The following is a 26,158-nucleotide window of genomic DNA, read 5'->3' as shown; positions in this document are numbered from 1 at the left end:
TAAGGACACAAGTCCATCGATTCAAAATGCAACGTTACAAGACTGTTTTCTCCTTGGGAAGAGTTGAGGGGGACCTCTTTCTGTTAGAAGGCATATTCTCACTGACTCACATGCTCCAAACAAAAACAGCAGCACACCAGCAGGGTCCTGACACACTGCACTGCCACCTGCAGCATGACACACTCTCTGTCCTGCGGTCCCTGCACGAGAGACACAGGGCTGTGTTGGGCAGTGCGGTGGGGGCTGCTGTGAGCCCCAGCCACGGCCCTGCAGGGCAGCCTGTCCCTGCACAATGCACTCTTAGCTCCATCCCACCTGGGCCACCAAGCGTGTTTTACATCATTCACTTCATGCCTTGGTAAAGCAGCAGGGTCTGGGTCCTCTCCTTCTGGACTCAATCTTGACAATGCATTGTTAAATTCCTACTCACAAGAGTAATCCAAGCCTCAATTATGGATCTGTAGGATCAAAATTCTCATTTCCAAGAATAGAAACTAGTACAACAATCACTTAGACAATTTCATTTCACAAAGCATCTTTTGCAAAAAGAGATGGTTTTGTACTGGCAAGTTACCTAATTCGGTATTTTGCAACACTTTTTTTTTTTTTTTTTATTTTTTTTTAGATTGTAGGCATGATAAAGACACTTAAAATACCTATCAGAACAGCTAAGCTCCTGCCTTTTCATTGCATCAACTTGTTTTTCTTCCATTGACTTATAAAATAAACGGTCATAAAAGAACAAGTCCAAAAGCACTTTTCATACAAGAAAGCTTTTTATTTTATTTGAACTTTTTTTTATTTGAACTATTAATTCTAAAATAAAACATTTGTCCCATTATGTGTGGCTGAGTGTAACACTTAAAAAATGATCTGTTGCTTGATGTCTCAGACTTTGCAGAGAACTTCATTTTCCCTGTCCAGATGTAAATTAAAAGCAAGGGAAAAGGAACAATAACAAGCATTCCCAAGGCTGGAAAAAAGTACAGAATTTTGGCTGGGTGACCTTCAGCTGAGGCTCCACTGCAGCTGATCACATCCACAGTCCTTGTAGCAACTGTCTACAGAGGCCTTTACAAGGTTGTCATAACAACTTTGAAACAGCCCTTTTAAAGTTCTGTTTGGGGGCAGGAGGGGACCTAGAGCAAATCATAAATGAAAAAAATGTAAACAGAACATAATCAAAGTAAAAGTAAAATCAGTACCTCCAGAAATTTTCATAACCAGGAGATTTATTTAATTGGAAATGTGCATGTTTTTCCCCCTCTCTTTTAATGTGCTGACTGATTGAAGATTTTTCTGTTTTCATATTTCATAAAAGACCTTCAGAAAGGTCTTTTTTTTTTTTTTTTTTAACCCTGGGAAACTCAGATCACAGAAAATGATCTTTCCTAGCTTTCAGAAGATACTTTTGCAACATACAAACCTTCACTGACTACCCTCAGTGTTGAATCTTCAACAAAACCTTAATTTCTCCTAAACATAATTTTTTTAATGTTCCACTTTCAGTGAGTTGTAAATAATCTTAGTAGAAATCTCTTTTATTCAGCTTTACATTGTCTACTCTTTTGCAGTGGCATAGTGTCATTGATTTTCCACCACCATGAAGTCTTTCAGTGGCAGGCTAAATCAAAATGCTTATTACAAAACGTGAACGAAGAAGCAGAACCCTTGGTCACCCTCGCTCCCTCCCCCACCAAAAAAAAAAAAAGAAAAAAAAAAGTGTTTTGTCTAAAAGTACAATTTAACACTTGGGTGACATCAAGGCTGAGATACAGTGATGGCAGCATCTGTGAAAAATCATCGCTTAACTGGGGAAATCTTCACTAAAGAACTAGCTGTCAGAAATGCCAGCTGTACCTGATGCAATATGAAGGGATGTCAAAGTCTTCAGCATCCTGATACCACTCCTGCTCACATGACTGCCCGCTCACTCGCAGGAGCTGCAGGTTGCACCTACATGCGTTTATTCAATGCATGAAAATCTGGTTCATGGTCTTCACAGTAACTTCACAACACATCAAATCCTCATTTTTGATTTATGCCTGTGCAATTGTCACATATATTTGAAAAAAAAAACAACTCACCTCTCAAGACAAAAACCATTACAGTTCTGTTTGAATACATACAGTAGAATGAGTAAAATGTCAGAAGTGATTATGAAAATGTAGTGCCAAAAACAAATATGAAATTTAAAAAAAAAAACCACTTTTGTGAAGAACTCCCACGCTAAATCCTGCTCTTGTAAGCTCAGAAATGTTGACCTTTTACTACACTCCCCACAAAGCTGTACAGTGATGACCACACAGTGCAGGCTGCAGTCATTTACTTATGCAAAGTCTGCTTTTGTGTGGTTCCCCAAATATCCAACCTATGTGAACCACAGCTCCGGCCAGAGGCTGAAGAGAAATGAATCCACACAATGTACCTACTGGAGTGGCTCTAAAATCACACAGAACAAATGCTGAGATTAGAGAGGCTACTTTTGTCCAAACTGTCCAACTAAGAAGACAATCCAAAGCCTTTCTAAGCGGTAATTACGTTTACTCCTGAAACCCTCGAAAATACCGTACTTTGAGAAAATTCTGAAGACAACATTCGCATTTGCACCTTGACATATGCAAAAGTCTGCTTAGGCAAAACAGTTACACATAATGGATTTTCTTTCTTTGTTTCCTTCTTTTTTTCCTTCTCTCTTTCTCTCTTTTCACAAAAGGAGGCTCCAAAACCACTAAACCAAAAACAAATTGCTTTTTAGGCAAAGTGACCTTTGAAAATACGGTCTGTAGATCTAACACACTGTAGTCAGTGAAGCTGCCTTCTCCATAGGTCTGTAAATTCTGTTCTACGGAAGCTTTCAGGTATAGACTGTAGTTTGCACAAACTATTCATTTGACATAAGACTGTTGCTTCACTCTGTGACACACCATTGCTCATCAACCAATTGCTGAAAAATAGTTTATGTAGAGCATTTAATAAAAATGACAGCAATTGAGAGACCAGGAAAGTTGAACACAGATGGGGAAAAAAAGGATTACTTGTAGTGTAGGGCAAAAACTCAAGACAATCAATGGAAGCATCCTTCTACGCATAAACCTGAAGGGCAGACAGCATATTGAGCCCAAAAAGGACTAGGGACAGATTGGTACCCGATGAAAAGAAAGGAGCATTCTGGCCAAGAAAGTAGTGAGGTACCCACAAATGGAACACTGGGTCTGGGCAGACAAAGAACTTCCCACTGCCGGCATGCTATGCCCAGACTTCAGCCCTGCTCCTTCTACACGAGGCAGCAGCTGCTGAAGCACAAGCCACCAGCCACCAGAAAGCGCAGGACAGCCAGCTCATTCCTCTTCACCTCCCTTTCCATCACTGTGCTTTAGGCACTATAGGCTTTACTTCAGTTTTAATGTGTCATGTTCTGCTCAGCTCTCTAAGCAGGCATTGCTCTGTCCCTGCCCAGCAGTTTCAGTCACACCCACCTTGGAAATGGCCAAAGGTAGGGAAGAGGGGACGCTGTGGTGCCGTGCAGCACCCTTGCATCCCATGTAACATGAGTTCACACAGCAGCCGCAGGAATTAACTCTGGGTCTGGGCTTTGACTTAACCAAATGCAACAAAATCCCCCAGAACAAACAAAAACCTGACCCCCTATCACTCCCCCTCTCTCTGAAATGAGGGGGGAAAATGCCACAAGACTGTATGCTGAAATTCAGCCCACATGACGTTTCCTTTGGATCTAATTGCTTCCACACAATTTGCATCTGCTAGTCACGCTAGGTCCCAGAGCACAAAATATTCTCTGTTACAAAGGAGCTCTTGTACTCCTCCCACCTCCATAATAAGAGCAAAGAACATGTGGCTAAAACCAAGCAGAGCAAGTGAAATAAACAGGTTTCTACCTTCATCCAGAGCACCCAAGCCGTAGACAAGCCCAGGCCATACTGCTGACTCCCGCAGGATGTGAGGGAGCAAGCAGTGTGGGCTGGTGAGGACGGGCTGTGTACAGCAGGCAGGCAGAGAAGCAGCTGGCTCTGCATGCTGACCTCTATGCAGACTGTGCAGTGAAGATGGTTAGGGCAGGGCAGGTTGTCTTCTAGATGCCGCCTACAGCAGCTCACAAACAGCACGAAAGCAAAACAACTGGCTGTTCCTATCTGGAGCAGTCCAAACCATTCATAAAGCCAATTCCCTTGCATATGTTTCCAGAAAACATCTACAGGGGAAGAATGTTCTCACGATAGCATTAACACCTGATTCTACACCAAGATTCATTCCATACACCACAATTCTATCACATCTTTCTAAAGTACACTAATTGACATTCTTTTCTGATGATTTATGCTTAAAGCAATCATATTTTAATCTTATATTATGAAATGAATGTGTGATTGTTTGGATCTGATGCTGAGCTTTGGGTTTAAAACTAAGACTAATGGGTGGATTTAAGACACATTTCACTAAACCACTGCACTTCTCTGCATGCACAATAATTGTTCACTGATTAGCTTAAAAGTGTACATCAGTCCAATACAATCAATTTTACATCAAAACAACAGTGTCTATAGAAGGGTTTTCATTGATTTCCTAAATTACTTAGGAGTATGTCTATTTAAATTTAATACAACTTTCGTGTCTGGACAACCCTTCACACAAGTTTCTTATATATTTCTTCAAAGGAACCCTTCTTGGCAACACTTCTAAAGTCAACACAGTCCTGCATTAAGCTTTCTTTGCTGACACTTTACAGCTGACTAAGTGAAAATGTAGATCATATCCTAATGCAGAAAACCCAGGAACCTTGCAAGAGGAATACATCCCCAAATCAGTTTTATTCTAGATCCGCTTCCACCCTCAGACTTTATTAAGCTCAACATTTTAAGCAGCATATTAACCAGCAATTTTTATTAAGCACTGCAGCTGATGTGTTTTTAGATTTTGAGAAAACACCCTATTGATCATAAAAAGACACTATATTGGATTAGAAAATTAATAATTATCAACTGTCATTGAAAACTGAACTGCAGCCATTCCTACTGTTTGGATGGTATTCCTACCATCCCCAAATTCAGAGGGAAAAGGTGACTTACAGATCCTTAGTGTTTTTGTTTTTTAATTTTATTTATTTTTTCAAGAGGGGCTATAATGTCAACAGATAAATTAGGTTATTTTTTCACTTCAACAGTATTTTATAAATTTATATCAAAAGAAGTTATTTATCCATGTCAAAATTTCCTCCAGTGATTCAGTCTGATTTTAAACAATCTATTCCAACCTTTTGTAACTATCAATGGAGAGAGACACTTTAATTTCCACAAAGTTAAGTCAACATATGAATAACTGTTTTCTAACCTCACTGTAAATTGAAAGCATAAGCCTGGCAGATTTTCTTGTATTCAGAAGAGACACTTTCAAACAGACCATTACAATGAGTGTCAGTAAACACAATCCATTGCTTCAGCTGCAGCAGATCTGCAACAATCAGCCTGCAATGCGATACCTTATAACTGTTCTTTTGACTATCTTCAGTCAAGATCTAAAATAGACATGTATCAGTCAGCAGGATGTGACCCAACTCTGAAAAGAACCATCCAAAGATCCTAGAAATAATTTTTCACATTTCACTGGGTTTCTGCTACAAGTCCATTGTTGTTATAACTAAAGCTGCATGCTTGACACATTTATGTACCTTTGCATATAATGACTACAAATGCAGTCACAGCCTAAAAAGAGTATTTGATCCAAAACGAAAAATTTGAATTCATAAGCCAAAATGTGGTCCATTTTTACGTTGTGTTTTTTTATAATTATTTTTAATATGCATATTAAATTACAAAACTGTTAATCTACTAAACCACCGGTGTTTCCCCACTTAGTTTGAATGCACAAAGTTTTAAAAGTAATGCGAAAATACTATTTGTTGCCTCCTGCCAGCAAATGAATGCTTAAACTCGTTCTTGACTTTTGAAGTTAAAAATACCATTAAAGTTAAAAATACCAAATTGGTTAAATAATGATCATAGTCCAGTAATTATTAAAATGTTAGCTAAAGAAAAATACAAAGATCAGATATTCTAACATGCATGGCTCAGATATGATGTCCTGCAACCAGCTTTTTAATTAGAAGTTTCACCACAGGATCACATCTCGTATGATAAGAGCCTGAAACTTCCTGTTAAATGGCAGGGCCTTCAGTTCACCGCATCCAGTAGAAGGTCAGTGAAAAGGAAAAACTCATCACTTCATAAGCGCCGTTGTGCTGAGAATGATGGTATGGTCTGAATTTTGAGTTGCATCAATTTTACGACAGACATGATTTTATCTCCTTCCCAAAGTAGCGATACACAAGTCCCGAATATAGTCAAAACTTTTTCATACACCAAATGTGACTTTTGGCTTGATCACCAGAAAAAAAAAAAGGCTATGCTCCACTTCCAAAAAGTAGGCTAGCAAGTGTACTCACTTAAGGGAAACTGGACTTTAAAGATTATGAAAAATGCAAATTTTAACTAATGAAACAGTTCAGCCATTTTACTTTAAGAGAAGCATCTAAGAAGAAAAAACTACAACTGTCTCACTTCCAACAGCAAAAATTATCCAAGCTTGCACTTTGTTCATAAAGTAACAAAACCAAGTTGATTTAATTTATTGTCTATGCATTTGTTACACCGTTTTAATTAACCTTTATTTCCGAGTATTTTTGCTTCCATATGCTCCTTTGATAAAAACACAAATATATTACATTATTACAAACTTTTTAAATGTGGAATCTATTGCAGGTCTAATATAGCACCAACTATGGAAATGCATCTATTAAAACTTCCAAGTCAAAAAAAAAAAAGAAAAAAAAGAAAAAAAATGTCATGTCAGTAATGTTCCATGATGTACTTAGGAGCTAGTCATACAGAACTTTTCTTAGAAAGTGTATATGCTCTGTTTAAATACATTTATATATATATATTCATATACACTCCAAATACAGTAATTAAATCTTATATAAAAAGTCAAGACATACATGAAATATGATTGCACTCCATACAAATATATTAAATTGAGAAACTTAAAGCTGTGATGGCTGGAATGCAAGTTCTGACTGGAATCATAGGTATGCAATTCTAATGAAGCAGAACAGCCTGAAAAGTAACAGCTCGGATATGGTCTGGTGTCTGTGGCTTTTATTAGTTTGTCCCAGTAATGACTTTCAGTATCAGCAGTCCATTAATAAAACTTATTAAATATTCTTGTGATTACCAATTCTGCTTTTCTACTGTACTTTAAAAAAAAAAATAGATGCCTAATTTTTGGAGCATATTCAAATTTAGTTATATGCCTACCTTATAAGAAACTTAGAAATATTTAGCAGTGAAATAAGACAGTTATTCCTTAACAATGTATAAGGTGAATTTCTGAAATCCTTCTGTCTTCCGTCAGGCACAAATCCTATCAAGGACGATGAACTAATGAGCAAATTTCTGTTTTGAAAGACAGCTTTCAAATTCCATTGGTTTTCTTGCTTGCATACAGTACCAGAGATTACTAAATCAAATATACTAATTAATTTATGATTCTGAAAATATTTTTAGTATTTTTAATATTTTTGTACTTCCTGTATTTCAAATGATCATTCGCAGGAATTGAATCACCTAATTGCATATGCCTGAAGAGTTTTGGTGTTCATCCTCCCTCCTACCTGGCGGCACTAGAACTTCTCTAGACAAAGCCCAAGCCCTCCCGCTTTGCCAAGAGCGAGGTCTAGCCCTATCTCAAAACTGAGAGGCCAAAATTGTTCCATACATCGTGCTGGCCCTGTATAAGAAGGGAGCCAATTCTCAGCTGCACAAAAGTTAAGGAAGTTCTCTGGATTTGTAACAACATTATTAAAACAGAATTTGAACCACGGACTCCAGTTAAAGGAGCAATCAGATAGCACTTTAATGTTGTCAATCACAGCTCATGAATTTGGTACATCCCAAAACTCAGTACTTCCTAAGAATCTTTGAAATGAGGCAGAAAGTTGAGCTATAGTTGAATATCCATTAAACAAACTCGTATTTTGTTTATGTGGTGTTTTGGATTATCCATTAAACAAAACTCATGTTTTGTTTTGTGGTCAGAGGTTGGACTCGATGATCTTGAGGTCTCTTCCAACCTAGAAATTCTGTTATTCTGTGTGATTTTATCACAGCTTTCCTGTCTGTTAAGAACTTTTAAAAGTCAGTAAATATATGCATCAATACCATACAGACGTCATTAGTAGCAATGCATCTCAAAACTGTCTTGTGCAGTATAACTTATTTTTAACAAAGGAATACTGGTGAGAAGAGCAGCGTGGGCAGCAGATGTAAGGAAACCACCAAGACCCCACCTGAGCAACCACTAGGTACAGGGGAAAAACACTGCCCAAAGCATGCATGAAAAGCTTTAAAAGCTCTGTTCTTTTGCAAACACCTCTCTCCAACACACAACTCCAAGAAGAGCAAGGATGCGTGGCTTCTTGGTTGGCACTGTTTTTCTACCAAGACCAAAGGAAACTATACTGATGTGAGCCCCACCTTCCGGGGTCTGCCTCCTGCCCATTAGTAGTTGGTCATAAATGTGGACCAATACTGTAAGTGTCATATGAATAGATGAAGGTGTCAAATTTTTCATCACTTCTCAACTCAGCAGGGTAATGGTCTTGTGCACTGTCCTTCCCGTCTCCCACCTGTACTGTATGACCAGGCTCCCATGGTGGAGAAGTTCCTCTGCCCCACAGCACCTAGCAAATCAATGTGAAAACGATCGCGACCCTGCAGAACTACCATGAACTGCTCTCATGGAAGGACTGCATTTGGAAACGAGCTGGGCACTTCAACTTTTTTTTTTTTAGGGGGGGGGAGGAAGTATTTCCATAGCATTTATATTAATTTTTGTCTCAATGTCCTGCTGAACCTGTTCAGTAATATAAAATTGACTGTGCATCAAATCAAGCTTTTCCACCAATAGAAACTAGCAGGAAAAACTTTGAACAGGTCAAGCAAATCAAACACTGAAAGTGACTAGCCTTCTTCCCCCTTGAAGAGAATTTCATTGGCAAATATGTCCTGGAATGGCAAATGTTCACTGTAACATTTGAAGAAAAACAACACTGTATTAAAGATAACAGCCGCAACAAGTTTCACAAATCTGTTCAGTGCAAACACCATACTCCCTGTATTCTGTTTACCTTCTGGAATGAAATTACACCCTGATCAAGAAGCACTGTACACACACTGAGAAAACATTAAAACGTAAGTCTTTGCATTTGAAATATGAGGTTGCAGCACCTAAAAACAAATCGGTAGAAAGTAATACTTGAAAAATTCTTTTCAGTGAATATGTGTACACAGCTCAGCATGTGGATCGATACGCAACTGATATTCCCACTTACCAACATAAGAGCTACACAAGGCAGTTTGCCTGTCTTTCCAGAAATCTTTTTTTATCAGAAATAAATCACACTTAAATTTTTTTTTCCCATGCATGCACACGGAGAAAAATGCTTTAGATAACATTGCTGTAAGCGAGTGTGTGTTTATTAGTCTGTTTTCCATCCCCCACTTCTGTGGCTTGGTATTTAATTACAGGGTGGAGTGGTCCCCAGGCTACTTATGTTTCTTCCAGCCACAGCCAGAAAACTTCTGCAGGAACAGACATGCATGAGTGTGATCACGACAAGTCCCGGCTGGTTCCTGGTCAACAGCGCTAACCATGGCTCACCACTGACTGAGAGGACCACTGCTGCTTTCTTCTAGTAGCTCTTGGAAACATGAGCTACACGTTCAAGTAAGAGAAATTGCTTGCTAAACTTCAGCAGACCTTAAAGGCTTTAACAGGACCTAGTCTGGCTATGTGCTCTTCATTTCCTTCTCAATTTTTTTTTTGCTAATGACTATTGAACAAATCTTTATCAGTATGCTGGAAATAATTTTTTTTTTTTTTTTCCAACAGACAGCACCTCAATATAGGTATGCTTGGTTTGACCAGATAGGATTTTCAAACTCATTGTCTGATGTGAACTCTACATAATATTGCACAGTTTTAAATGATGCTTTCCATTAACAATCTTAAATTTCTGCAGAAAATGCTATTTTCAGCTGAAAGACATCACATAGCTTGCAAACCACTGCAACTCAAACATGACCGTTTCATTCGTAAGTATTACCACAAAATGCACCAAGTAATAAAGAAATACATTATTCCAATTAATTTTTAAAAAAATGAGAAAAGTTCTGTTGGGTCAATGAAACTGGGGAAACTATATAGAATAAGGTAACAAACGACACACTATTAAACATTATTTTATATTAAAAAGGATATTGTTAATCAGAGTATTGCTGTTTTTCCCAAATCCTGTCAACATCAAAGATGCTTTCGGTTTTTATCCATAGCTATTTTAACAAGGGACTTGCATTTTTTGGCCTAAGCAACAAGAATTCCGCAGTTTGGAAAACACCATCTCTGTGCCAGAAATGCGTAGCGGGTGAAGGTGAAACCATGTGAGCGCATTTCGATATTAGGCAAAAGCTGAATGGCAGATGAAGATTATGTGATCTGATCTTCAGTCAGAGTTTGAAAACGCTTGCTGGTCAAGCCCTAGGAAGAATTTATGTAACATACTAGTTTGTGAGCAGTCTGTCGCGGTGCTCCTACCAGCAAGCCTCCTCTTCTCTGTCGTGCTCTACTGAGAAAAGCGCGCCCGAAGTACGAAGCAGCAACGTCTCCTTTACGTGATACCCCAGCTCAACGAAAGACCGGTAAATCCAGACCCTGGGGAGCGTGCTCCCGGTGCTACACACCGCACACACCAGCGTACGGAACGGCGGCACGGGAAGGAACGCGTTTTCGCGCTGTGCTGGCAGCTCGGGGTGCGAGAGGCAAAGACCCAGCCTCTGTACGGAGCAACTCGAGGTCTGGGCTCCTCGCGGGTTCCACGGCCCCCGGCCCCGCACTCCCCCGTTTTTGCGACCAACTTGCGCCCAGCCCTCGCGGGGCCGCCACGCGCTGCCCACGTGCCGGCTGTCGCGCCCGGCCCGAGGGAGCTCCGCGGCCCCGGCCCCGGCCGCTCGGCTGCCGCCGGGTCAGCGGCGCCCTCTCGTCCGCACCGGCGCCGGGGCCGGGCGCCTTGCCCCCGCCGCGGTCGCAAACCGTCTCCGGGCCTACGGAGCCGCTTCCCACCCAGCTCCCGACGTCGCCGGCGGGACGCTCTGCCGGGGCCGTTCGGCTGCCCCGCCGCGCCCCGCCCGCACGGAGGCCCCCCCCCCACCCCTCCGCAGCGGGACCCGGCCCGGCCCCGGCGCCCCCCCGCCCGCCCGCTCCGCCCCGGGGCGGCGGCGGCTCGGCGCCGCGGGCACTCACTTGAGAAAGTACCGCTGTCCCGTGTGCGTGAGAGCCATCTCCCAGCCGGGCGGCAGCGGCAGCTCGTCCGTCACGTCGTAGGAGCGCTGGCGGAGGTGCCCGTGCTGCGGCCCGGCGGCCGAGCCCACGAGAGAGGCGGGCGAGGAGTGGGAGCGGACGTGCTGCGCGGCGGCGGGCCGCGGCGGAGGGCCGCCCGAGTCCGTGCTCGACTGCCGCGAGTGCGAGCCCGAGTCGGGCTCCTTGAAGAAGGACTCGGGCAGGATCTTCTTCCTCCAGGAGCTGGGCTTGGGGTTCATGACGGCGTTGAACAGCGCCTCGAGCTCCGTGTCCAGGTCCTGCGTGACGTGGATCACCTGCTGCCCCGGCGGCGGGGCCGCGGGAGCGGGGTTCATTTTCCGCCCGTCCGCCCCGACGGCGAGCGCGGACGCCTCGGCGCGCGGGCGGTCGCCGGGGCCGGCCCCGCCGCAGGCCGCCGCCGAGGACGCGCCGTGCCCTTCGGAGCCGGCCGAGCTGCTCCCCGGCAGCTGCGCCGCGGACAATGCCTCCGCGTCCCGGACGGCGGCGGAGTCCCGGGCGGCCGACGGAGGGGCGGGCGGGTCAGCCCCCGGGCGGCGCGCCGCCCTCCCCCGCGCCGGGCCGGGCCGGGCCACGCCGGGCTGCGGCGGGGCGAGGGCCGCGCCGGCCCCCTCCGCCCGCCCCCCGGCGGCCCGGCCCTCGTCCCGCCCCGCCCCGCCTGCGGTTATGCAACGGCCTCGGAAACTTCGGGTCCGCGGGGTGGCCGCGGGCGGCTTCGCGGCGTGGCGGCGCAAGGCCCGAGGGGCATTCCACACAGCCCGGCTCTGTCAGCGCCACCGCTCCCGCTCCGCTCCGCTCCGCTGCGGCCGCCGCCTCCCCCGTCCCGCCGAAGTTCGCGGAGGCCCTCAGGAAGGCGGCGCCAGGCGGGGCCCCGCTGGGCCGCAACCCCGCTGCCCGCGGCTCCGGTGCCCGCTGTCCTGGCCCCGACCCACGGCCGCCGCGGAGGGCCCGCGGGAGCGCCTGCCCCAGGCCCCGGCCCAGGCCCCCGCACCCTGCCGTCGTGCCACAGGGCGAAAAGCGTCGCCTTCGTGCTCAGGGATCCGTCGGGCGTGTTGTCACCTTAAGGCCACCGAGAGAACTCCTGTCAACCTCGTTAGCTTTGTTTTTAACCCATCGTTCAGGAAACTCACGGGCAGTATTATGTGAGCAAGACGATGCTTAACTAAGCTTGCTCATAATAGCAAGCATAATAAGCAAATCGTAGCATAATTTAGTGATCACCTGCCAATGGGGGCACATAACGGGAGGGGGAAAAGGGAGCAAACGTTCGTAGTGACATGTACTACAACGCCTTTGTAAATGAGAAAAGGTTTAACCCTTTGCTGACATATATGAATTTAGCAGAGTTGTCTCATGAATCTTCCCAACTCTATCCATTGGTGATACTGCAAATGCAACTGTGATTCTGTTTGGATCTGTTCTGACTACCTGCTCACTGTCCAGTAAGTCCAAGCTAGAAGCCAAAGCTGTGATCAGTAATTCAGTAGCTGCATCTGTAAGGAATAATGTCACACACTTTACAACTTCAGTGCATATTTTTACAATAGGAAGCATACAGTGTCTTTATGACTGCACATATAGAGATATCGCACATTGGCTGTACTTACATAGAACATTTTTCAGTAATGCATGTCTTCATTCATTTTGTTTCAGTAGTTTGGACAGAAACCAGGCTGTGCTGGTTAGTAAGAACTAAGAACACATCCTCCTCAGTAATCAGAATCTATATTAGAAAAGTTTCAGGTAGGTCCATTCTTTTTTCTTTTTCTCCTTTTTCTCTCTCTTTTTTTTTTCTTTTTTTTCTTTTTTTTTTTTTTCTGAACTGATCTTGTGTTTGTTTCTATACTTAAGAAGTATCAACTGTTCTGAAATTCACTTGGCTTCTCCAGCTTAGAACCTGTACACAGCTCTTGACTGTTCTTTGTCCCTTGATCAGTTACACTGAATATTGGAAATGTAGATTTTGAGATTCAGAGTGTAAGCCTGTACATAAACTCGGGATTAGGAACGTATCTTGCTTGTGTGTTTCATCATTTCCTTGCTTCAACAAATATTCTGTCACTTATTTATTTTTTCTTATACTTCCTGTTCATGTTTCCATTGACTGGGCAGATCTCCTCCTTGTATTTTTTGCCACATCTGCTATATTTCTGGTCAGGAAATCCAGTACTCCTGAGACTTGTTCATGCTTCCCTTCCCTGAGAATTTTCCATGCTATCTTGTGTACCATTCTTCTAGTGTTTCCTTACTGGGCCACTTGCTAGCATTTTACTTGCTCGGACAGCTGTGCTAATTACAACACCTGCTCCAGGATTATGCAGATATTCCATATGATATTTTTTTCTGCAATTTCCTTGTTTAAAACCCTTGGATATTAGATGATTGCCTATGTGCATATGAGGTCTGTTGTACAGATAATGATCTGAGCATGAGTGCTTTTTCATACAGCTTTTACAAGGGCTTTTATGCTTCCTCCAGGCCTCTGTATCCTTGAGTAAAGACACACCCATCTGCCTATTACATTCCTTTCCAAATGACATGTCTGTTCAAGGCAATGCTCTGACAATCTCGTTCATGGTGAGATCTCATCTACATTAACTAGACCACTTCCATGAGACAGGATTGCATCTCAACAGTAAATATATGCCCATCTGTTTTAAATGTAAGAGGTATTTATTACAGCTAGAAAATTCTTCAGACAGATACTAGTATTTCAGTCGCACTTTTTACTGAACAGAATGATTAGCTGCTATTGTACCACTTGGTATAGGCTAAAGTATCTTCATTCACTAGTCTGAAAGTGATTAAAAATATAAGAACAAATTCTCATGGTGTTGTTTTTATTACTTTTTAAAAGAAGAATAACTTCCTTCTTTAGGCACAAAGATAGGATATGACCACCAGCACTTAAAGGAAATGATTCAATATGCTCAGGTCCATGGAAGGCAATGGCGTTTCAGTGGGTATGGAATTAAGTGACAAAGGAACCGAACTAAAAATACGATGTAGATAGCCTCTTTATCATTACTTCTTTTTTCTAACTACAGAATCATATGTCATAAAAATATAAGAGCATACCATTATTTTATCTCAATTTCATGTGCTATCCAAATCTTTTTGAATTGTACAGTCATTTTCTTGTTTAACTAAAGGATTTATAAATATACAGTCCTGCAAAAGTACCCTATCTGTAGCGTTTCTTCTAGCAGCAAATTCAGTCTATACTTCAGTGGAAAGCCAAGCAAACAGATCAGAAGAAGTAAGTGCACTTTCAAATGTACCCTTAGGTAATGAGCATCTAATGACTTAAAGAAAATGACCATGTTGACATTTTTAATCTGAAGCCATCGCTGCTTTGTACCAAAGCCCAACATACATTAATTTTATTTTTTCTGAGAAAGACAGCATAGGTGAAGATCCATGTATGATATCTGTTAGAAAACTTTCAGGATTTCCTTGAAAAATCTGATGGTTCATGGGTAACTAAGTAACAATTGAACACTGCAGACCAGGAAAAGTGTGTGCACTTCCTGCCTTCTGTTTGGGTATGTGCTGTACAAAGAGACATTAAGTGGTGATTAACTACATCTACTTGCTTTCATATACTTTATCAAAGAGCAGTCATACATAAAAAGAAAGCTTATATTCCTCCAAAGTAAATAAGAGAGAACAAAAAATAAAGTGAAACTAAATACGTTACACAAAGTTTCACTACACAAAGGTATACATGCACTTAATAGGCATATATTTAAAACTAAAACATCATGTAGTTTGTCATGCAAATCAGTATTTTTTATTTGCATTCATGGCAATTGTTTATGGTTTATTAGACATTTTTATATATTATGCTATTGCTGTTCTGCATTATGCTACTATAGTTCTACATTTACCTAATTTTCAAGGGACTTCTTGCTGCAAAGGTATACTTAAGTAAATGCATTGTGTTTTTTAACAAAGGCGTTGGTGCTTAAGATTCTGTTTTTATCTGTGTGTTCAAAACTATTTGTTTATCAGCTAGCTAACAGCTTTTAGACTTTGGTTGGTACCTCTGTACCTCCGTAGTATGCAATGCATAGCCTATGTAGCTAACTCTGAAGTGGTTTATTTAATACACAAACCTGGTATATATTACCAGGTTTCACCAGAACGGCTATGTCAGCATATCTCCCCAGCCAACATCACCAAGCCAGCAAATCCTATACCATAGACAGTCTGCTAGAAAGAAAAAAAAAAAAAAAGCTCAGTTCACGTTGTTTTGTAAGTTAATGTAACTTTACTGGCAAGAAAGCTATGTGAATATCTATAGTAGATAACTGCTCAGATATTCATTTCAGAAACAGCTATGCTAACCAAAAAATTACACCAATATTTGTATCTCAGAGGTTATTCTCCTTACAGCAAAGTTGGTGGAATGAGACATACAAACACTGCTCATCCACATCAGTATGAGTCAGTCAAACACTTGAACAGTTTGGAACAGTGATCTGGAAAAACCTGTACTGTCTAGTTTGCAAACAGCCGAAGCCATGTCAGATGTCACCACACTAGAGCTGCTTGTTTCAGCTTCTGTACTGAGGTTATCATGCCTCCTCCCAAGAAGATAGTGGAAGAAAATACACAGGCATACCATAATTGGTTTGTTTCAGGTAGCTTAAACTACTGATGAAAAGAGCTTTGCTAATACAGCTGACTTCATACTTAAATGAATTAGGAGACAAATTCACATCTGTGTAAATGGGGGTAATTTTGTAAGGATAGTAAAACAGCTAGCTTTTAGAAATCTAAGATATTCAAGACAGATATGGAAGATGGTTTTCGTCCAAGTTCTATGGGATAAATAAATCCTAAAATATTCATGTAAAATAAACTGACACCTGATCTGCTCTGGGTGTTTCAGAGTAAGTGTCCAGAATTGCAGAAAGAAAGGAATTGTTTAACACAGTTAACAACCAGTATGATCTTACTGGTCAGCATTCTGGAACTGTTATGCCCATCTGGCTCCCTATGTGAACATTGATGATGATACCAGAATAATTAGCTAGCTAATGAGACTAAAATGCACAGGAGTAGTTATAGAGGAAGAAAAACTCCAGCCTGCAAACTTCAGCAAGAGAGTAGCATAGAGCAGTGTTGAGAATCATAACTGCAGGAAAAGTATTATTTTCTAGCATAACTAATTTAACTTGCAGAAAGATTCAGTAATTTTATTTTATTTTATTTTATTTTATTTTATTTCATTTTATTTTATTTTATTTTATTTTATTTTTTTGTAATAAAAACTGCATGTACATGGAGAGGATTGTCTGATGTAGATTTTGTTAGGAAACAAAGCTAATTGTTTAATCAAAATCAGATTTGATATTTTAGGAGAGTCTTCCAGTTTGACTTTCCTGTGTCCAATAAAGAACACCTGTGATTTGCTGTAGCTCTCCTGGGCAATTTGAAACAGGCTAAATATTCTGACACCCTATTACTGCTTACAACAGGTTTTGTGTAAGCAGCAGCTGAGGGCTTTCTCTAAAATTTTCTTGAAACACATAGCCATGGCTTCTGCTACAACCAGACCTAATGGAACAGAAGTTTTTTGGGTTATCTTATGGTAGACCTATGAACACAGGATGGTTGAAAGGTCAAGTAGAGCAGTTCCTCAACTTCTGCAGTTCTGGTATTTTAAGTATGTTAGCAATATGAGGAATACTACTTTGAGTGTTCACACACAAACACACTTTGGAGTAAGATACAGATTCCATAAAGTGAAATTCTGTTTTATCCTGTTTACTTAAGTTTTCATTTACCAAAAACCAAACGAAAAACAAAACTAAAATAAATACAAACAAAACAAAGGAAAATTTTTGACAAAGCAATAAATAGGCAAAGGAAAAGAGTAAGATCAGTGGAAGGTTCTTACATATTTAATGATGAAAAAAATGTATTTACCGTGTTTTGTAGGATATTTGGTCACTACAGCTAATATCTTAGCTTGAATATTATTAATTACATGTTGGGAGAACCAGGATGCAAACATTTAAAGTGGTGGTCCTCCTACAAACTTCCAGTAATTTGATAAATAGATTGGAGGATTGCCTGTCCTTATGTATCTAGCATAAGCTGTGCAGGTCATAGTGCTGATGATCTGGGTAATTCCTAAAATGCATTCTAAAATTCTATTAACACAGTACAAACTGAACTTTTATGCATGTAAAAGCAGTCTGCTCATTACTCAAGCTTCAGTACAACTACTGGTAATGTTTAAAAACTACCATATTACAAATAAATCAAACCACAGAACCCTACACCAAAAAATAGCGTCTTCTGTTGATACAAATAATCTGATGGGTGAAATTTCAGATTTCAAGACATAAGTGCAGTCCTCAAATTGACACAATTTACATTTATCTTGAAAATAGAACAAGCAACAGTATTAACAAAAATTGTGCTGTAATATGACAGACCCTTATCCCAAAGCCAAACACAGAGTGACAGGAGACTTCCTTCCGTTTATTTAGATAAGTAAAAAACAACAGTTTTAGTCATGGAGTTTTGCCAGGTCATTCCTAATCTTGGACTTCCCTTCCTACACACTATCCATTGTTAATATTACAAAGTCACAGTATAGGAAATGGGCACTCTTATACAAACTGGAACAAAATCACCATTTATACCTTTTAGTCTGTACATGGACACATTTCATCAACAGTAATATACTTGAAACAGGTCTAGTACATTTCAATATTAAATTCAAAAGATCATTTTAAGACAAAATCTTAGAGTTTGAAAGGTTTTCTGTTAAATGAGAACCCTAGGCCTGATCCAAAAATCAGGTACTGATTCATGTGTGTTAATGTAAACCAACTCCATACCTGTTTAAACAAAAAGTTTCCCTCATACAACGCAAAATACAACTACTGAATTGGAAAGACAGAGGAAAGGTGAAAGAGTATTCGGTCTAGTACTCTAAAAGCTTGCAAGAAGGTGTGACAGAGACAAGAAGTACAAGAAAATAAATCTTGTAGGAGAGTCTAAATGTGCTTCACAGATTGGGGAATTGATTGAAACTTTGATCAGAAACTTAGTATATTTTAAAAAATGGACAGTGATCATACATATTTCATTAAAAAAAGATTAAAGAAAAAAGAGGAAGAACAGCATTGTTGCTTGAGTTTAATCAATGCTTAAAAGAATACAAATATATTACAATGCTGAACAATGTCATCCTGAGTTTAAAGAATTGGGTTATATTATGTTCTTGGCTAAATGTTTTAACAAATTCTTTATTAGCAGGTTGAAGAAAAAAGAACAACAAACATACAAACATTAAAACAAACATACAAACAACAACAACAACAAAAAAAAAAAACCAACAAAAAACAACTAAACAGTATTTTTTACAGCCATTTTAAATACTGAAAGTTTTATTGTTTTCAGTTTAAAATTGATCATGAATTTGGAAAACAACAGGTGAAGTCCACTCCAAGCTGAGTCCTGAAACTATGAACAAATCTTAATGGGAAACAGGCCTTGAAATTGATTTTGTAGTGAAACTTCTCCTTAGTTGATTAAACAAACAAACAACTTTCTGCCCTCTGCTGTTTAGACCAGTAAAAAAATAAACTGAGGTATGAATGAGAAGCATATAGCAAAGGGCTGAGCCTAACTCTGCTTTTCAGAAAGTTATTTATCTTACTCTTAAAATACTTGGACTTTTAGTTGTTCATGCATGTGAAAGTCAGCACCAGCACAAAGTTTACCTGTATTTAATGTCCTATCAGAAAAGTGCCAGGACCCATTCACAAGTTGCTTACTTCATAAAACCATAAGTTACTTGATGTACACAATTCTTTGAGACAAAGTTATTATTTAAATTAAAAACAAAACAAACAAAAAAACATTAACAAGTTCTGTAATAAGGATAAGAGGTAATATCTTCCAAACTTAATAGGTTTCTAAAGATGAAATAGTAATACATTCAACTTCCTCACAGAATATTCAGAATTTAATTGATGCTTGTGAGTTGTTTTAAGGTTAAAATGCAACACCATCTACAAAACAAATCACAGAATCACAGAACTGTAGGGGTTGGAAGGGACCTCGAAAGATCATTGGGTCCAACCCCCCTGCTAAAGCAGGTTCCTCAGAGCAGGCTGCCCAGGTAGGCGTCCAGACAGGCCTTGAATATCTCCAGAGAAGGAGACTCCACAACCTCCCTGGGCAGCCTGTTCCAATGCTCCGTCACCCTCACCGTGAAGAAGTTATTTCGTATGTTGGTGTGGAACTGCCTGTGCTCTAACTTGCAGCCATTGCCCCTTGTCCTATCCCCACACACCACTGAGAAGAGGTTGGCTACATCCTTCTGTCGCCTACCCCTCAGATATTTATATACACTGACGAGATCCCCTCTCAGTCTTCTCTTCTCCAGGCTGAACAGACCCAGGTCTCTCAGCCTTTCCTCACAGGGAAGATGCTCCAGGCCCCATATCATCTTTGTGGCCCTCCGCTGGACTCTTTCCAGGAGATCCCTGTCTTTCTTGTACCGGGGAGCCCAGAACTGGACACAGTACTCCAGGTGAGGCCTGACCAGGGCAGAGTGGAGGGGGAGGATCACCTCCCTTGAGCTGCTGGCCACGCTCCTTTTAATGCACTCCAGAATCCCATTGGCCTTCTTGGCCACCAGGGCACACTGCTGGCTTATGGTCACCCTGACATCCCCCAGGACCCCTAGGTCCTTCTCCTCAGAGCTCCTCTCCATCAGGTTGTCCCCCAGCCTGTACTGATACTTTGGGTTGTTCCTTCCCAGGTGCAGGATTCTACACTTGCTCTTATTAAATCTCATTTGGTTTCTTCCTGCCCATCTCTCCATCTGGTCCAGGTCTTGCTGAATGGCAGCACAGCCTTCTGGCATGTCAGCCACTCCTCCCAGCTTTTGCCAGAGTGTGAGTTTCTCCAGTGTTCACCTTGCTTTGAAGCTTTATCTTGCCCATCCTCAATTCAGCTCATTTTTGTTAAACAACACCAGTCAGGGTTGCAATATCTACCTGTATGCTATTGTAATAAGCTTCAAGAAAGGGAATTTGCAGGCTTTCTAATGACATACTGTAATTCACAAAATCCACTTGGAACCACCCATTTTACACGTTATCAGCAATTCCTCCCATTGCCTTCTAGCACACGCTTCAGGACACACATATACAGAAATTATCACTATCTGCCATGACATCAACTATCTCTATGACAGCTAGTTGTCAGTAGTTAAAAAAAAAAAAAAAAAAAAAAAAAAGCTTAAGAGACAGAAAGACAAATGTGTTCACGTTCATAGGATAATAGTGAGATAAGACATAAAAAGCTTCTAAGACTTGTATCCAAGCTTTTATCTTTGCTGCCATGAGTTCCAGACTATGGCTATAGTAAGAAGAGATGGGTAAAGGGAAAACACATATAGTCCATTCTTGTATTTCACCTGAAAATATAGGTGAATTACATCAAAACAAACAAACAAAATATAATGGTTCAGAAATCTCAAGTAAGGAACTTTTTATCATATTTATTTACCACATACTGTATGTGAAGAAAAAAATCAACATATACAGATAGCACATGAAACGCATTTCTGATTGATGTATGGGAAAGGAGATTGTTCATACTGTAGACATGCTATGTAAAGCCACTAAGAGTAAGCAATGTTGCATTCTAGAAAACTGACTTTGTTAAGTGATAGTAACTGTTATTGATTACAGCACTTTTGCCATTCAGGCTTCATTTGAAGCAGTGTTTCTCGAAGACAGCATTTCTAAATAAAGAGAAAATAATGCATTTGGGAATGCATTATGAATGCGGGAACCCAATTACCACAGAAATTTACGGTGTCACTATGGAGGCCAATAAATACATAGTTTCTGCCAGAATCTGTATCTTAAGGTTCTCTTGCCTATTTATGCTCTCCAATATAACTTATAGGATTTCTGATACTTAGTGACAGTAGAACATTAATTAGTAATACTATTTGACCTTAGTCACAAAAGCTACAAAATACTGCATTTGAATACAAATGAAAAGTAGTTTTTAACATAACCTTTTGAGATCTTTCCAAGAAATAGAAACGCTTCATTTACTAGCTAGTCTTCCTTTATAAGCGCGCTATCTAAGTAGAGGAAAAAATTGTTGTATCACAACAGGAAGATGTGATTTAACAGAAGTTAAACCTTTTCTTAATTGGCGTAATAAGCAACAATTTTACTTTTGCAACTTTTCAGATCACCTTTACGTATAGAAATAATCAGTATGCTAACTTATGCTTGGGCCACTGAGTTTTCTACAGTAACTGCTACCTGTAGAAAGCATAAACTTGCCTAGTAGAGCTTACAGCTAGCTTTGCTTAAATGGAAGTATTAGCTTGATTATGCTTTTTTTTTTTTTTTTTAAATATAAGGTTGCCTACCTAACCTTACATGAGTTTTCCTGAAGCGCAGGTCTCACCAGAAAGCCAGGAACTAAGTTTTCATGACATACACCACTGCTTCATGAAGATGTTTCCAAGACAATTAATAGGTGTTGGGCAGAAGAGAATGGTAGAAGTGGTTTAACAGCCAGCCTGAGTTGACTGAACCCTTTGGAGGACAAGGGCGGCAGTCCCACAGATTTGTTCTACACATACATGGGTCTAGATGGAAGAAGCATTCCTGTAAAGTATCATTCCCACCAGCATAGGTATTTTTATTTCAGTGCAGTAGGAAAAAAAAAAAAAAGAAAAAACATGCTTAGTAAATGTAAAAATAAATGCCCAGTCCCATATAATATTGAGACAGCTCTACTTAATATATAAAAGCTTTTAAAGTAGAGCTATACTAATTTAGAGATAAAGAAATTATTTGTATAACATTCGTATAACATGCTGACTTTCTACATGAAATTTCTATATGAAATTTCATGAATTTCTACATGTAAGTAAAGCAAAAGCAATTACCTATCATATCAGGCAGGTGCGTAAAGTTAGCACCAGAGGATATTCAGCCTATAATTACTGGCTCAAGATCCTGGCCCAGGAAAGCATTTCATCTGATCCAGATGTTTATTTTTATTGAAATGTTTTTGTAAACACTGACTGCTTAGTAATACTACAGTCATGAATTAATACTATTTCATGTTTCGTGCTATTCTCCTACAATGGTTTGTCTTCATTTCCCCCAAAGCTTGTTCCAATTGCTGGATTAGGTGGACGAGGGTAGAAGGGTCAGTTTGTAACACTTGTGCAGTTTGGTCTTCATTCTGATTAAGATGTAGCTTCATTGTCACAGCAGGCTTAATTTGTTGTCTCAAACTTCTGCTTGCAAGCTGCATATAGCATAGATGAAATGGGAGTAGGGATACAAATAACAACAACAAAAAAAAAGAAGACAGTTATCAACTTTCATATCAACAATTCACAGCAGGTTTACAGGACCTGCTTGCAGGCCTGTGTAAAAATCTTGTATATTCATCCACATTAAAGATATACATTATCTATTATTTAATTATTCCATTTTATCTTTAAGCAATACCGATCCACTTTAAGACTAAATATATTTAGTATATGCTAACGTTCTTAAAGCACCTGTTTTAAATATATGAAAATACTGCTGCCTCTACTACTTTGAAACTACATAAATTTGTATCTTCACAGTTGCTTGTGTTGTTAAAAAATACAAAGTAAAACATACTGATTACCAATAAAATAATAGAAGTTACCTGCACATCTAGTCTCCATTCAAGACTGTGATAGCTGGGAAGCTTTGGTGCCAGCTCACTAAGAATGCTTCTGATCTCTTTTCTATTATCAAGGTAAAGCTGAAGCAGTAATTTGTTCAATTCTTCTGAGAATCCCAGAACACGAATGGAATCTTGGAAATCTATCTCAGAAATCTGGAAATTAACAATTCAGGCCTTACTACAGAACTATGTAATAATCGTTATTTCTTTCTCAATAAATAAAACTGTAAGTAAATGCTATAAATGTGGTACAGCACAGTTACTTTCCTGCAGGAGTGTGTGAGGTCAAGTCTATAGCTAGGAAAATACAAATCATTCACGTAATTCGCCCATTGATAAATTTGAAAACAGAATGCAATAGAAGGGTCTGAACTTTGCCATAATGAAGCACATTTCTACATAATCAAATTATCAACAGTATGTTAATGTTATGTTGATACTCAAGTTATAAATACTCTGAAATGATTTGCATATCTATACGTGTAAGAAAGCACCAGGCACGATTTCAAGGCTTTGCATTGTATTAATTCAGGATAGTCCTCAGAAACTGATTCTGTGCAGTCAATGTCTGTGCTGATGAACTCAGTTCATCACTGTGGAAGCAGCTATTTAGTCAATACAGAAAGTCATATGTTACAGTGCATTCATCCAGTAAAAGTATTCTGTGATCAACTATATTCTACCATAACACCACTGCAATTTATCTGTCAGTCAAGTTTCCTTACTTCAAGGCAAAATTCTGCAGTATTTCATTCTCCTCCATACCTACTCTTCAGAGCAATGTCTGCTTGAGTTTAATTTGCAATTGTCTCTGCACCCCTGTTCCATGTACTCTCATTGATATAATGATACTCTACCGTATCAATAATAAGAAGGCATCCCAATGGAGTTATTACCCAGCTGTAATTCTTTTAATATCTGCTTACATCCACCTGAACTGCTGATGTTAGGAGCTCTCAAGCCTAATTTATCAGACAACAAAAGGAATACTTACTAGGGGGTTAGCACAGCACACACAAAAAACATCTTCACTAAAGTTGTGTTATGTAAACAGACCTTAATTGGGAAGCGTAAACTTCTCTAATACAGATTAAATTACCGAATGTTCTTGCTATAAACAGTAAATATCTTGCTATAAACAGTAAAAAAATGCTAAGTTTTAGCGTCAAAGACACTGAATACAAATTCTGAAGTCATTCACGAAGATGCATCATTTTAGTAAGAGAACAGAAGAAACACCACTTCCATTAAAAAAATAAATAAATATCTGTATCAGAATTTTGTACTGGATTTTCCCCATTCATCAGTATTTTTGAAACAAGAATTGTTTAGTAGACACCACGTGAGTGTATTCCTGAATATACCGCACAACAGTATCCTTACCATAAGCTTGGAGCTTTCAGTAAGAAGATACATTAGTCCTTCTACCCCATGCTGTATGGTGTCAACACCAGTGTTAAGTTTTCCTGTAAAGAAAGCATAAACACCTTTTAATTCCTTACTAAGCCACCACAGTGACAACACACAAAACTGCAAATTTATCCAAAGCTAACCGGCAAAATATTTATAGGAAGAAATAAAAGCGGACAGTCGAGCACCTTTCAAGCAGTAACACAAGGGACCAAAAGTCACGTTAGGCACTCCCCGATAAAAAAGTAAATAAAGACTCTTACGGTATGACACACAGCACGCTCACGCAGCAGCTCGCCAAGCAATACATCGGTACGGATAGTATCACTTCACCTCAGCAGAGCAGGGCGCTGCAGCGGCCCCCGGCCGGGGCACCAGGCACTCGCTCCCGGCCTCTCAGCGCCCGGCCGCAGACGCCGCCCCCGTTTCGTTCCTTCTTCGCTCGCCCGCCAGCGCCAGCCCCGCCGCTGCCCGCGCACTCGCGACCCGGGGCCGGGGCCGGGGCCGGGGCCGCTCCGGCAGAGCCGCCCCGAGCCTCGCCGCAGCCCCCGGCTCCCCAGACCGGGGCCCGCCCCCCGGCGCCCCCCGGCTCTTACTGGCCGCCGTCTCGCAGGCCCTGGGCGCCGCGCCCCGCCGCAGCAGCTCCACCGCCAGGCGCCCCAGCTCGCCGACGGCTGAAACGAGAGGACACGGCTGCGGCTGCGGCGCTGGCCCGGGGCGGCCGCGCCCGAACCACCCCCGCCCCCCGCCCTCCGCCCCCCCCGCAGAGACGGGGGCGCCGCCGGACCTGCGGCGCCCAGGGGGGGGCAGGCAGCCCAGGTGCCCCCTCTGCTCCTCCGACAGCACCAGCAGCATCTCCGCGCCCGCACGCCCGGGAAGGGGAGGGGCCGCCCGCGGCCGGGGCCGGAAGGAGCCGCGCCTGCAGCCGCGGGGGAGGCCGCGGGGAGGCGGGGGGCTGGCGGCCCGCGGGGCGCGCTCCTCCGGCCCGGCGCCGCGACCGGGGCACCGGCGGCCGGGGGGCGTCGCGGGCCGGGTGCCGCAGGGCCTCCCGCGGCAGCGGGGCGGCTGTCGGCTCGCGGAGGAGCGCCGAAAGCCCGCGGCGAGCCGCGCTGCGACGAGCCCGCGGCTCCCGCACGGCGCCGTGCTGCACGGTACCGGCACGGAGCGCCCGGGCCCCCCTCCCTGCCCCGGGTGCCGACCGGGGAGGGCGGGGGCGGGTCCCCGAGCCGCCGCCTCACGGCGAAGGAGCGGGGCGGAGCCACGCGGCAAAACGCAGGGAGCGATGGCTCCGAGCTGCCCTGCCGGCCGCACGGGCGCCGTGAAACCGCTCCGGAGCGGCAGGCAGCAACGCGGAGCCGAGCGGGGCGCCTGCAGTTGTCACACACCGCCCGCCGCGCCACAGCGAGCCGCCTGCCGGCGCGGGGCTCCCCCCGCACAACGCCCGGCAGCGCCGCGCCCCCCGCCCGCAGCGGGGCTCGGCAGGGCGCGGCCGGGCCCCGCCCTCCGCCGCCCGCCCCTCGCGCTGGGCGGGGCCTCGCTCTGGGCCGCGGAAGCCCGCCCC

At 42.1% G+C, this 26,158-nt stretch overlaps 2 protein-coding genes across 2 annotated transcripts in view; both read right to left on the bottom strand.

Annotated features, from left to right (window-relative positions):
* Positions 1-11,953, bottom strand: part of WWTR1 (WW domain containing transcription regulator 1) — a 67,350-nt gene extending 55,397 nt beyond the window's left edge. Inside the window, exon 1 of the mRNA XM_084292221.1 lies at positions 11,374-11,953. Coding sequence (XP_084148347.1) covers positions 11,374-11,765 — 392 coding nt within the window. The 5' untranslated portion in view covers positions 11,766-11,953. The remainder of the gene's footprint in view (positions 1-11,373) is intronic.
* Positions 11,954-21,041: 9,088 nt separating this feature from the next.
* Positions 21,042-25,567, bottom strand: COMMD2 (COMM domain containing 2). The gene is made up of 4 exons (XM_084292394.1): positions 25,194-25,567; positions 24,571-24,653; positions 23,167-23,340; positions 21,042-22,773 (listed from the first exon to the last, which is right to left on the bottom strand). The coding sequence occupies exons 1-4, from the start codon at positions 25,450-25,452 to the stop codon at positions 22,576-22,578; spliced, it is 714 nt and encodes a 237-aa protein (XP_084148520.1). The 5' UTR covers positions 25,453-25,567; the 3' UTR covers positions 21,042-22,575.
* Between the last annotated feature and the right edge of the window lie 591 nt (positions 25,568-26,158).

The sequence above is a fragment of the Netta rufina genome (genome assembly GCF_964035555.1).
Source record: "Netta rufina genome assembly, chromosome: 9".
Classification (NCBI taxonomy): domain Eukaryota; kingdom Metazoa; phylum Chordata; class Aves; order Anseriformes; family Anatidae; genus Netta; species Netta rufina.
This window is presented reverse-complemented; position numbering and strand designations above follow the sequence as displayed.